General features: G+C 43.3%; 1 protein-coding gene across 1 annotated transcript in view; it reads left to right on the top strand.

Annotated features, from left to right (window-relative positions):
* The first annotated feature begins 2,693 nt into the window (after positions 1-2,693).
* The window catches only part of LOC138793908 (angiopoietin-2-like), a 36,031-nt gene continuing 24,339 nt past the window's right edge, over positions 2,694-14,385 (top strand). The window contains exon 1 of the mRNA XM_069972646.1: positions 2,694-3,021. Coding sequence (XP_069828747.1) covers positions 2,737-3,021 — 285 coding nt within the window. The 5' untranslated portion in view covers positions 2,694-2,736. The remainder of the gene's footprint in view (positions 3,022-14,385) is intronic.

Here is a 14,385-nt window from a genome sequence, read left to right on the forward strand (position 1 = left end):
GTTGCAGAGGAACTTGCCCGTTTAAAGCTGAATAAGGCGATGGGTCCAGATGGGATCCATCCCAGGGTTCTTAAAGAACTCAGATCTGTGATTGCTGCCCCCCGGACAGATCTGTATAGCCAATCCCTGCTAACAGGAGATGTCCCCGATGATTGGAGAACGGCCAATGTTATACCAATCCACAAGAAGGGGAATAGAGAAGAGCCCAGTAACTACAGGCCAGTGTGCCTGACATCTGTAGTAGTGAAAATGATGGAAACTCTTGTAAAAATGAAGATAATGGATCACCTAAGAATCAACAATTTGATGGATCCAAACCAGCATGGCTTTACTGAGGGCCGATCATGTCAGACTAATCTCATTGATTTCTTTGATTATGTCACAAAAGTGCTGGATGAAGGTGGTGCTGTGGATATCGCCTATCTGGACTTCAGCAAAGCCGCAGATACAGTTCCCCATAATGAGCTGATAGAGAAGTTGGAGAAAATTGGACTTAATCCCTGGATAGTTCAGTGGATTTGTGGTTGGCTGAAGGAGAGATATCAGAGGGTTGTTGTTAATGGTGTATATTCTGAGCAGAGACTGGTTACAAGTGGTGTGCCTCAAGGGTCTGTTCTGGGTCCTATTCTTTTTAATAGGACATAGGAGAAGGCTTGGTAGGTAAAGTTTGTCTGTTTGCTGACGACACAAAAGTGTGCAATAGGGTGGATATTCCTGGAGGTGTCAGTAATATGGAAAATGATTTAGCTTTGCTAGATAAGTGTCCAAACAGTGGAAATTGAAGTTCAACGTTTCCAAATGTAAAATAATGCACTTGGGGAGGAGGAATCCTCTATCCGAGTATCACATCGGCAGTACTGTGTTGGAAAAGACTTCAGAAGAGAAGGATTTAGGGGTAGTGATATCTGACAGCCTTAAAATGAGTCACCAGTGCAACCAGGCGGTGGGGAAAGCAAATCGTGTGCTGGGGTGTATAGCTAGAGGTATAACCAGTAGGAAGAAGAAGATTGTGATCCCGCTGTATAGAGCTCTGGTGAGGCCACATCTGGAATACTGTGTCCAGTTCTGGAGACCTCACCTAAAAAAGGACATTGATAAAATAGAACGGGTCCAAAGACGGGCTACAAAAATGGTGGAGGGTGTGAGGCATAAACCATATCAGGAAAGACTTCAGGATTTGAATCTGTATAGTCTGGAGGAATGAAGGGAAAGGGGGGACATGATGGAAACCTTTATATATGTTATAGGACTAAATAAGGTTCAGGAGGGGAGTGTTTTTAGTAAACAAAAAAACAGCTCAAGAACAGGAGGACACAGTGAGAGGTTAGTTGGGGGAAAGATCAGAAGCAACGTGAGAAAATATTATTTTACTGAAAGAGTAGTAGATACCTGGAACAAACTTCCAGCAGAGGTGGTTGGTAAATCTACAATAACAGAATTGAAACACGCCTGGGATAGACATATATCTATCCTAAGATAATAAGAAAGAAAATACTAAAAGGGCAGACTAGATGGACCCAGTGGTCTTTTTCTGCCGACAATCTTCTATGTTTCTATGTTTGTTTTTGAAATAGCAGCCATTTTTTGCTGGTAAATGACGACTGACCACTAAAAACGTCCTTCATTTCAACAATGTGTGAACATAGCAATAGTGTGGTTTATTTAAAGGGGTGATCCAGCAACAATCTTTTTTCTTTCAAATTAACTGGTGTCAGTAAGATTTGTAATTTACTTCTAATTAAAAATCTCCAGTCTTACAGTACTTATCAGCTGCTGTATGTCCTGCAGGAAGTGGTGTATTATCTCCAGCCTGACACAGTGCTCTCTGCTTCCACCTCTGTCCATCTCAGGAACTGTCCAGAGCAGCAGCAACTCCCCATAGAAAACCTCTCCTGCTCTGGACAGTTCCTGACATGGACAGAGGTGGCAGCAGAGAGCACTGTGTCAGACTGCAAAGAATACACCACTTCCTGCAGGACATACAGCAACTGATAAGTATGGAAAGACTTGAGATTTTTAAATAGAAGTAAATTACAAATCTATAAAACTTTCTGACACCAGTTGATTTGAAAGGAAAAGATTTTTGCTGGATAATCCCTTTAAGGTTTGGTTCCGACGAACCCGAATTTTGCCTCAACCTGACGAACCGAAATTTAAAAAAGTTTGCTCCTCTTTAGTTATATCTTCTGCATAAGCGCAGTGTATTACATAAATTATAATATGACATAGACAATAACAATAGAAATGAGACAAAAAATTCCTGGGATAAATAATTGCTAAAACAGAAACCAGTCCCTTGTCAAACCTCGCGGACGTTTTACTAAGTGATCCTGACATATTGGGCTACGTCTGTATCTCAGCCGTGACATAACAAGGATATGGTGGATGTGAAGCTTCCTGACGTCTGGGTTACCTGTGGTTACAGCGAGATTCTTAAAGTAACACTTTAAGTATAAAGTTTTGTATGTGCTAAAAAGTTGGAACGTGTCGCTGTCTTCTGCGTCATGACTATGCGGAATGACTCCCAGCAGTCTGGTAATGCAGAGGTTAAGCGATAAGGCATCCTTAGGAGCGCTCCAGCTCTAGTCATACACAATGGGGCGGGAGACTGTGGATAGAGGGGGCTGCTTACATACAAAAACTTCCTGAACTTGACAGGACAACGTGGTTTGCTACACAAGGCGCTGGCAGCTATCTCACTGAGCAGAGTCCTGCGTCTACTACTACTACAGCACCATGAGGAGGAACGTGATCTTGCTGTTTCTTCCAAATTGGATCCTTGTAGTAACGGCCGCTCACCTGAACGTACCTGAGAAGCTTCAGCATAAGGTGCAGCACGGACACTGCAGCTACACCTTCCTTCTCCCGGAGATTGACAGCTGCCACTCACCCCCAGCGGACTACCAGGTGTCCAACTCCTTGCAGAGAGATGCCCCTGCCCAGGACGACCATCAGTGGCCTATCAGCAGGATACGGGAACTGGAGAGTATCATGGAGAACAACACACAGTGGCTGCTCAAGGTATCTCTTGTATACATGGCTGGACAATCACATAGCAATAAGGGATATAATTAACAATGAGTACTATATATATATATATATATATATATATGACCTCAAGGTTGGGTTTATACATAGGCATTTTTCCTGTAGTATTTTTTTTTTTTTAGCATAAATATTATTCTGTATATAACTAAAATACAAATATTAAATATAATATATAATATAAAAATATATAAATTAAGGGTGCGTTCACACCTACAGGATCTGCAGCAGATTTGATGCTGTGTTCAGTTATTTAAATGAAATCTGCTGCAGAAAATCAGCTGCAGATCCTGTAGGTGTGAACGCACCATATATATATAATATCCAATAAATAAAATAATTCTGGTGGGGTTTGCAATTAAAGGGATTATCCAATGAAAATATTTGTCTTTCAAATCAACTGGTGTCACAAAGTTATATAAATTTGTAATTTACTTCTGTTTAAAAATCTCCAGTTTTCCCATACTTGTCAGCTGCTGTATGTCCTGCAGGAAGTGGTGTATTCTTTCCAGGCTGACACAGTGCTCTCTGCTGCCACCTCTGTCCATGTCAGGAACTGTCCAGAGTAGTAGAAAATCTACATAGAAAACCTCTCCTACTCTGGACAGTTCCTGGCATGGACAGCGGTGGCAGCAGAGAGCACTGTGTCAGACTTCCTGCAGGACATACAGCAGCTGATAAATACTGGAAGACTGCAGATTTTTAAAAAGAAGTAAATTACAAATCTATATAACTTCCTGACACCAGTTGACTTGAACGAAAAATATTTTTAAAAGAGTTCCCATTACTTAAGTAGAACTGAGTTACAAAACCTGCACCCAAACTAGAGACAAGAATGGTGCTGTTTTTGGAAGAAAGTGGCCATGTTTTTGTAGCGCTGGATAACCCCTTTAAATACCCATTATAATGTGTGACCTGGATGACAGTCTGATTTATAGACCAAATCTGCACATGTAAACCAAACCTGATTCTTAAACAATGAGATCATAAAAAGTTATAGCTAGCAACAAATCAATGTATTCCATCTCCACCTTGTGTGTGTGTCCTAGTGCTCCACCAGCCTGACACGGCTTCCTGACTAATGAAAGAAAAAAAGGTTTCCATCACATGTATACTGTGTTAATTAAAGGGGCACTCCGGAGAATTTTTTTTTTTCTTTCATATCAACTTGTGTCAGAAAATTATGTTTGCAAATTACTGCTATTTAAACATCTCCAGTCTTCCAGTACTTACCAGCTGCTGTATGTCCTGCAGGAAGTGGTGTATTCTTTCCAGTCTGACCCAGTGCTCTCTGCTGCCACCTCTGTCCATGTCAGGAACTGTTTAGAGCAGGAGAGGTTTCTATGGGGATTTGCTGATGGGGTGGTAGTGAATAATCACAGACTCTTCTATCGGCCAATGTGCGACAGGTGATACAGATGAGCTCGAATATACACTTGATAGGATCCATTTATGCTGCGTTTACACAAAGCGATAATTCGCCCAATTGATCGTTTAACAATTTTGAAGCAATGATTTGGCTTTTATAACGATCAGCGTTTAGACGAAAAAATTGTTAGAAAATTCGTAAGAAAAATCGTTATTGCGATCGTTTTTAAGATCGCTTAATCCCATCTTTTACATAGGGTGAATCTGTGAAAGACTGTTTACACGAAGCGATCTGCGAATTTTTAACGAACGACGATTTGGGAACATGTTGAAAGATCAAAATGAGCGATTTCTCGCTCGTCGCTTGATCGTTTGCTGTGTTTACACGGAAGGATTATCGCTCAAATGCCATCGTTATTGCGAAAATTCGAACGATAATCGTTCCGTGTAAACGCAGCAATACACAGAAAGATAATCTGACAGATTCTCTGCCAAAGATTTGAAGCCAAAGTCAGAAACAGACTATAAACAAAGATCAGGTCATAAAGGAAAGCCTGATATTTCTCCTCTTTTCAAATCCATTCCTGGCTTTGGCTTCAAATCTTTGGGAGATATTCTGCTAGATAATCTTTCTGTGTAAATGGACCCTTAGAGTTTCAATAAATACTGGAGTTTGTAAAAGAAGACAACCTGTGCCTGTGTATTGACTTTCCTATAGTCTTCAAACCACCTTATGCCCACTAGCTTTGGCTGAACCGTACTAATGGGTGACACAGGCCCCAGACCTTGTTACCTGGGATGAGCAGAGTGCTGAGGGTTCCCTGGCTGACACTCGCACTGCGAGATGGAGTTCCTAGACTTTTGAAGTAACTTTGCTCCACCTGGACTAGTTCCTACTCCTTTGGCTTTTGAAGTGGATACTGTCCTGCACTGTTATTTTTGTAAGAGAGCACTTTCCTGCGTCCTACCCATGCGGGGCACTGACTAAGACTACTACTGGCCCAAGGTAGGACCACTGAGGAGAGCTATCTGGTCTGTGTCCTTTCTCCACAGAATCTCGACTAAGACTGCTCCTTCACCCAACTAACTTCCTAACCAGTGTGTAAGGTGCGCTGTGGTTGGGTGGAAAGAGTGCAACAAAAGAGCAGAAAGAGAAGAGGTGATAGGACAGAAGAAAGTAAAGATCCTACTGGTTCACAGATTCTGGTACACACAAACACAATAACCCTTTGAGACACTTCAGCTGTGCAGCTTCCATACTTCAATACACAATACAGCGACATCTAGTGGTCATCTCTTGATACTACTTTCCCTGCAATAAGACCACAAAAAGTACAGACTTTTGCGAAGGGTGTGAACAACAGTAACACCCCTAGTAGGATACCACACCTTCATTGTTTTTGAGGGGTACTGGCCAACCCCCCAGTATAGTGTGCAAGTGGATGTAACAGCCCTCTCAGCTGATCAGATACATAGCCATGGCAGGTACTAGTGCAGTGGGAATAGATTGCTACCATCTGTACCACCAGCTTTATAAGTGTAATGCACAGCAAGTCTAAATATTATGCAGTAAGAGCTTGTCAGATTAACCCTTGCATGTTTTTAATAACAATTTCACATGTTAAAGAGGACCTGTCACCCCCCGTGCCGGGGTGACAGGCTCCCGACCCCCTGTTAGATCCCCCTATACTTACGTGATCCCGCCGGGTCCCGCTTCCTGATGCGGTCGGGTCCCGGAGATATCAGCGCCCGAAGCCCGGCGCGCGCGCTGAGAGATGAGTCCGATGCCCATAGAGAATGACGGAGCATCGGACTCCCCATTCATTCTCTATGGGCGTCTGACTCTGCTGTCAAAGCGCTTCAACTGTCAACGGCTTCGGGAGCTGATATCTCCGGGACCTGACCGGCTCAGGAAGCGGGACCCGGCGGGATCACGTAAGTATAGGGGGATCTAACAGGGGGTCGGGAGCCTGTCACCCCGGCACGGGGGGTGACAGGTGTCCTTTAAGGCTATGTACACTATGAGTGGTAGTACTATTTATGGCCTATTGTACAGTGCACAGCATATTTCATCCTTTATCCCCTTGGCAGTCTCCAGCTCATACTCTGATGCCTCCTACACACTGCACACACAGAACAGGAGCTCCTGCTACACATTTGTAGGGTATATCCTCGCAGGCAGCAGCATGGAGAATATTATAGAGCAGTACTGTGCAGTTTAAGCTGTGAATCAAGCACTTGATAAAATACAATACATAATACAAGCTCATGGCTCTGTAACTCTATCTCTGCTTCTGTCTCCTATAGCCACCTCCCCCCCCCCCCAATTCCCCTCTCCATAGACTTTTATAGGCAGCTGTAACCTGATATTTCACTGGGATCATCCATCTCTACAAGGATTAGTGCAGTTTTTGCATCTGTGAATGATGAGGATTTTTTAGGATGCCTTTTTTCTCTGGTAAGATTGGGTAAATGGGTTGATTACTGGTATGAGGTCTTGGCTGTAGCTCTTTTGGACTAAAAATAACAGTATTGTATAGCCAGCTTATTGTTACGGCTGGAGTTGTGGATCCGCTGTACCACCGCTAGCGATGTTGTAAGCTGCACCAGGGAGCGGGGTCTAAGGGTCTTATTCCACGGGCCGAGCAGGGTCTGATCAACTATGTAAACGAGCGCCGATCTGCTAGATCGTTTACTGGGTCTATTCCACGGCCCGGTGATCGTTGAGCGAGGGCTGCAGGGACATCGTTACCGATGTCCCTGCAGCACTTGCAGCATACATTACCTGTCAGGTCTTCTCCTCCGCTCTGTCTTCCTCCCCGGGTCCGGCGCTCTGTCAGCTGACAGGCCACTCAGCCAATCACAGGCCGCGGCGGTCCCGGCCTGTGATTGGCTGAGCGCTCCGTCAGCTGACAGAGCGCCGGACCCGGGGAGGAAGACAGAGCGGAGGAGAAGACCTGCAGGTAATGTATTGTGCTTCTCAAATCGTCGGTCGCCCGCTGCGCACCGCTATTCAACCGTAGCGCTGCGCGGTGGGGGAACGATGATTTTAGGTCTGGCGCTAAATGAACGATCAGCCGATGACACGATCATCGGCTGATCATGCTCTCTATTCCACCGAGCGATAATCGGCCGATTATCGTTCCATGTATAATAGGGCCCTAAGGGGCCGCTGGTCTTCACCAGTGCCCACCGCAAGGCAGGATGGACTTGCTGCGGCAGGCGACCCCCAACTCGCTACCCCTGGCTTGGCTTGCTAGCGGCGTGGGCGAGGTGTACCTGGAGACACGTAGGAAGACAGCAACAGTGCAGGACTCATGGCTGGAACTGAGAAGCAGGCTAGAAGCACAGGCAGCAGGAACGTCACGAATCACAGGCAGGAACCATGGGAGAGCTGGGACCACAAACTTTATGGGAAGCATCCGGATCTGTCCCTTTAAATCACTGTGAGCCGATGTGTGCGCGCCCTAGAAGGGGGACATGCAGAGGAAACACAGAGAAAACCTGTCAGGAGCTGAAGTGACAGCGGCACCGGACCCCTGCATGTGAGCTCTGCCGTCTGCTGGGACTGGAGTGCGGCGGGAAGCGGTGCAGCGGCAGCCCGGAACACGAGATGCCGCCATGGCCGTGACACTTAGGTCTGACCAAATATCAAACACTGTAATCATAATCCAGCACATAGAAAATAAATACTACTTTTCCCATTTAAATTTTTTTTTTTTACAGAATAAAAATATTGTAAATGAAGAATGTGAACACAATAAAAAAGAAAAAATATAGTAAATAAAGACTAATAAAAATGAGAGATAAATATGTTGCATTTCATGGAGATATATAATAGGCCAATGGTTAGCTTTGTCAATATAGTACAGCAGTGCCGTAAAGAGAATCTCATGGTGGCCGGCAAAGTGTCCGCAACATCTGTCAGCAATAGAAATAGGTATGAAGGAGTTTAGACTTCAGCTTACCCCGTCCTATTGTGATTGCCTGTTCAACAGATAATTGCTGGTTCTATTCTGCCAATAATCTCCCTATGTAAAAGGGCCTTAAAGGGGCAATTCACAAAAAATGTATTCTTTCAAATCAATTGGTGGCAGAAGATTAGTAATTTTCTTCAATTAAAAAAAAATCTCAAGTTTTCCAGTACTTATCAGCTGCTGTATGTTCTGCAGGAAGTGGTGTATTCTTTCTAGTCTGACACAGTGCTCTCTGCTGCCACCTGTGTCCGTGTCAGGAACTGTCCAGATCAGTAGCAAATCCCCAAAGAAATCCTCTCCTGCTCTGGGCAGTTCCTGACACGGACAGAGGTGGCAGCAGAGAGCACTGTGTCAGACTGGAAATAAAACACCACTTCCTGCAGAACATGCAGCAGCTGATAAGTACTGGAAGACTGGAAGATTTTTTTAATAGAAGTAAATTACAAATCTCTGGCACTTTCTGGCACCAGTTGATTTAAAAGAATTTATTTTTTTTGGATGAACAACCCCTTTAAAGTTGTCTGGGATATTTAGCCCTGTTGCCAGGGCTGCGGGAGATATATCAGTGCTAGGCTAAGTTTACACTACTATTGCTGTTGGCCGTCCAAAAGACGTCCGATACTTGCAGATAACAGTCTATAACGATCATAATGATTATAGACGGCCAAATAACGGACGTCTTTTTGATACCCATGGGAATGACAGCCACAAGGTCCCCTAGTGTGAACTTAAACTGAACTGTGCTTTGTTATATATAAATTATTAGCCATAAGATTGTGTCTTGGAGCCGGAGTTTGCAGTGGAGCTGTCAGTCGTTTTATGGGTATCGCTCGGTAATTGTCGGCTGACTGACTCCTAAATTGTTTTCTGCTGGAGAATTTGTTGGTGTCATGTAAGCGCAGCTCTCAAATATATCAAGTTTCCTGATAAATACTACAGTCTGGTGATTGTGACACATCCATAAAGGCAAAAGGACAAGTAGCCTCCACAGGAAATAAGGGAACGTTTCTGGGATTACTAGGATTCCAGAATTTGCAGTTTTTGGGAGAATCCTTAAAGGGGTACTTGCTGAAAAAAATTGTGCCAGAAAGTTATACAGATTTGTAAATGACTTCTATTTAAAAAAAAATAAAAATAATAAAAATAACGTAATTAGCCTTATTAGCTGCTGTATGTCCTGCAGGAAGTGGTGTATTCTTTCCACTCTGACACAGTGCTCTCTGCTGCCACCTCTGTCCATGTCAGGAACTGTCCAGAGCAGTAGCAAATCCCCATAGAAATCCTCTTCTGCTCTGGACAGTTCCTGACATGGACACAGGTGGCAGCAGAGAGCATTGTGTCAGACTGGAAAGAATATACAAGTTCCTGCAGGACATACAGCAGATGATAAGTACTTAAAGACTGGATTTTTTTTTAAAGACAAGTAATTTAAAAATCTTTATAATTTTCTGGCCACCTTGATATTTTTTTTCTTTATCTCCAGAGCTCCCTTTACAATGATTTAAAGAGACTCTGTCAGTAGGTTTCTGCTGTCCTATCTCAGGGTAACATAAACTAGTGAGGCTGGGTTCACACTGCGCTTTTGCAATCCATTTTTTTAATCCGTTTTTTGAAAAACGGATTGCAAAAACGGATGCATTTGTGTGCGTCCGTTTTGATCCGTTTTTCCATTGACTTCCATTATAAAAAAAACTAATCAAAACAGATTTTTTTGACGGACACAAAAACATTGCTGACACTATTTTTTTTGTCTGTTAAAAAAAAACGGATCCGTTAAACGTATGCTAAAAACACAGTGTAAACCCAGCCTGACAGAGAAACTGAACAGAATGATGTATCACTTACATTATTCTGTGCAACTGATATCATCCTAAATACAGGACAATAACTAGTCCTCTCCATTGTGTTTGTATGCTCAGTAGTCCTGGATATTCATGAGCACAACACATTTTGCCCACCAGCTGCTAATTGGCAGTTGTCTATCTATACTATGCGGAAGGAGTGTCGCAGCATGAAGCCCATTCTCCTGCATATCAGGAGAACGGCTGAACAGAATGATGTAAGTAATACACCCATCTGTTCTGTATTTCTCTCACTAGTTTATGCTGCTCTCATTTTAGACAGCATAAACCTAGTGACAGATTCCCTTTAAAACAAGAGATAAATAACACTTCTTGGTGTCACTGTAACAACCAGTTCTACCGTAAAGCTTTTATATTATTTAAGGTAATTGCTGAATGAAGAAATAAACCAAAAAGTAAGGATGATTTACTTTTCTTTGCAGTCTATCAAAATAATATTTAAAGGGAAACTGTCACCAAGTGCTATCTAATCTATTACCTTCATGTTATAGAGCAGGAAGAGCTGAGCAGATTGATATATATCTTTGTGGGAAAAAATTCAGTATAACTTGTAACATGTTGATTGAAATCCCTGATCATTCTGTGATAAGGAGTCCAGTGGGCGTGGTCACTCAGTAGACTGGACTCTTTAGGGTGGAAACATTAGAGATTTCAATCAATAAATTACAAGTTATACAGAATCTTTCCCCATAAAGATATATATCACTCCGCTCAGCTCCTTCTGCTCTATAATATGATGCTGATAGCTTAGGTAGCATGGTGATGGGTTCCCTTTAATATGAATGTATAACTAATGTGTGGTGACTGCCCCGCTGATGAGTAGACGGCCGGTCACAAGCTAGCTGGTACAGCGTGACTCCACTGATGTAGTGGTTGGCCGAGGTATAGCTCTGCCGGGTGGTAGTTTGTCATGACGCCGGTGCCGGTTGGGCACACAGGTATGGTGGCACACCTACTTTTATTTTAGTGGGCTGGCCATACCTTGGACAGTAACCTGCCGGGCTGTTGCGGGGTCCCTTGAACAATTATCAAGGTGGTCCAGAGTGGAGTAGTGACCCACCCGGACTATTGGTACTTCCACCCACAGAAAGGGGAGAAGACCCAAGGAGTGTGTATGGTGTCGGTGCTTAGCGAAGAATCACAGAGTCTCTTTAGCATAAATATAATCTTGTTTACTGTGAAGATACTGAGGTAGGCAGCAGATAATACAGCTTTGCCTTGATACAATACTTTACACTTGATAAGTTAATTCATACTTTAGAATCCAGATCTGTACTGAGAGTAGAAGGAGTGACACAGCCGTGCTGACTGAGTTGCGTGATGAGGGGTAGAAAAGAGGATCAGAAGAGTAGAGAGGAGGATGTCAAGAGAGTCCCAACCCAAGTAGTACTATGCTCTGCCGGGACTTCAGAGGTAGGATAAGAAGAAGACTTGAAAGTAGAAATAATACTTGTGCCTGTGTTTTGACTCTTTTGGTCTTTGCACCACCTATTGCCCACCAGTGTTGGGTGACCCGTCCTAGAGGGTGACACAAGCCCCAAACCTTATTACCTGGGATGAGTAGAGTGGTCAGAGTTCTCTGATTACACCCGCGCTGCGAGATAGAGTGCATAGGCTTCAAGCAACTTTGCACTATCCAGATCAGTTCCTTTACTTCTTTGTGCATACTGTCCTGCACTGTGTTCCTCTTTGTCCACAGCGTGAGTTGAGATGATCCCTGACTTTTCCTCTCTAGTGGAAGCGTAACACTGCATAGTGTGTCGTAAAGTTGCTTGAAGAGAAACTGTGTCTAGATGCATGTGCTGTCCGTCTAGACCACAACTTAGACTGGGGACCTGGCAGGAGCCAGGGCCCAACTTGACTGCTGTAGAGAGCATCCTAGTTTGCCACCTTCCTCTACAGAATCCAAAGGCAAAAAGACCCCACACTTCCTATACCCATGTGACCTCCCTCCCACAGCACGTGTAAACTGCTGGGTGAGGAGTGCGTGTGAAGAAGTAAGGAGAGGGATGATAGGTGAAGAGGAGAAAGAACTCTCATTGGTGTAAAGATCCATGTGGTACATAAACAAAACAATAACCCTTTAGTTCCTACAGCTGTGCAATATCTAGACATACATACTTATAACAATGACATCTAGTGGCAAAACTCTGGTACTGCTACATTACCACTTACACTTAAAAGTACAGGCTTTTGCGAGGGGTGTAACCAACAGCAACACCCGCGGTAGGACACCACAAATGTATACGTTTCCTGAAATGGAAAGTACTAATTCAGCGAAACAGCAAGCCTTTATATACTACATTGACATCAAGTTAAAAAAAAGTTATGACTGCCAGAAATGGCAAGAGATCTTAAATCAGGCTTAATGTACTGTGTTATGCTTAGTGCAGGGTTTGAAGGGTTGTTTGGTGTTCTTTCAATGGCCGGCAAAAACATGTATAGAGATTCTATCCCATTTTTGGCAAAATATGTTTAAGAAACACAGGCTGCAAATATGGATGTGTAAATGAGTCCTGTGTATGTATGTATGTATGTATGTATGCTTCTATGCATATTTCTTACAATCCAGATGTTCTGCTTCACCTCTTAGACATCTATACTGAAAGCAGACGTCCAGGAGGCCCTCATACTGTGTCATGTTGACACCACTTCTATAGACTCCATTCCTGCTCTCTCTTGACCCTCTTCTGTCTGCACATCAGTACAGCATATTAACCTGGTGGATTTTAAAGGGCAAACTGTAGGCACTCCGTATGCACACAATTAGTTTCCTTACTATAGTGTATATGGATAGATAACAAACAATATTTCATTTAAAGTGTCCCTCTTATTATAACTTTCAAAACCTAAATCAGCAGTAGATGTGATATAAAGCAAGTTTGCAATTATCATTCATTATTTTATTTTATTTTTTAGTTATCATGGAAAACACGGCACTTACTGTGTATTGAGTTTTTTTTTTTCCGAAGAGCCTAAACACAGGAAGTCTGGTGTTTCCCAGGTCATCTGCACTCACAGAGAAGGCAGTCATGTGATTGATGGACACATTGAGCTGTGACTCTCTGTAGTGGCTGGGGCTTCGTGTGTTTAGTCTTTTTTTTTCAACCAGCACGAGACTAAAAAGCTTTAGAAGACTGGACCTGGATACAGTATATATAGCTGTTATATAGCTGCCTTCAGGAGACTGGACCTGGATACAGTAAGTATAGCTGTTATATAGCTGCCTTCAGGAGACTGGACCTGGATACAGTAAGTATAGCTGTTATATAGCTGCCTTCAGGAGACTGGACCTGGATACAGTAAGTATAGCTGTTATATAGCTGCCTTCAGGAGACTGGTCCTGGATACAGGTAAGTATAGCTGCCTTCAGAAGACTGGACCTGGATACAGTAAGTATAGCTGGTATATAGCTGCCTTCAGGAGACTGGACCTGGATACAGTAAGTATAGCTGTTATATAGCTGCCTTCAGGAGACTGGGCCTGGATACAGTAAGTATAGCTGTTATATAGCTGCTTTCAGGAGACTGGTCCTGATACAGTAAGTATAGCTGCCTTCAGGAGACTGGGCCTGGATACAGTAAGTATAGCTGTTATATAGCTGCCTTCAGGAGACTGGACCTGGATACAGTAAGTATAGCTGTTATATAGCTGCCTTCAGGAGACTGGACCTGGATACAGTAAGTATAGCTGTTATATAGCTGCCTTCAGGAGACTGGACCTGGATACAGTAAGTATAGCTGTTATATAGCAGCCTTCAGGAGACTGGACCTGGATACAGTAAGTATAGCTGTTATATAGCTGCCTTCAGGAGACTGGACCTGGATACAGTAAGTATAGCTGTTATATAGCTGCCTTCAGGATACTGGACCTGGATACAGTAAGTATAGCTGTTATATAGCTGCCTTCAGGAGACTGGACCTGGATACAGTAAGTAGAGCTGTTATATAGCAGCCTTCAGGAGACTGGACCTGGATACAGTAAGTATAGCTGTTATATAGCTGCCTTCAGGAGACTGGACCTGGATACAGTAAGTATAGCTGTTATATAGCAGCCTTCAGGAGACTGGACCTGGATACAGTAAGTATAGCTGTTATATAGCTGCCTTCAGGAGGCTGGATCTGGATAAAAGT

The sequence above is a fragment of the Dendropsophus ebraccatus genome, chromosome 5 (assembly GCF_027789765.1).
Source record: "Dendropsophus ebraccatus isolate aDenEbr1 chromosome 5, aDenEbr1.pat, whole genome shotgun sequence".
Taxonomy (NCBI): Eukaryota; Metazoa; Chordata; class Amphibia; order Anura; family Hylidae; genus Dendropsophus; species Dendropsophus ebraccatus.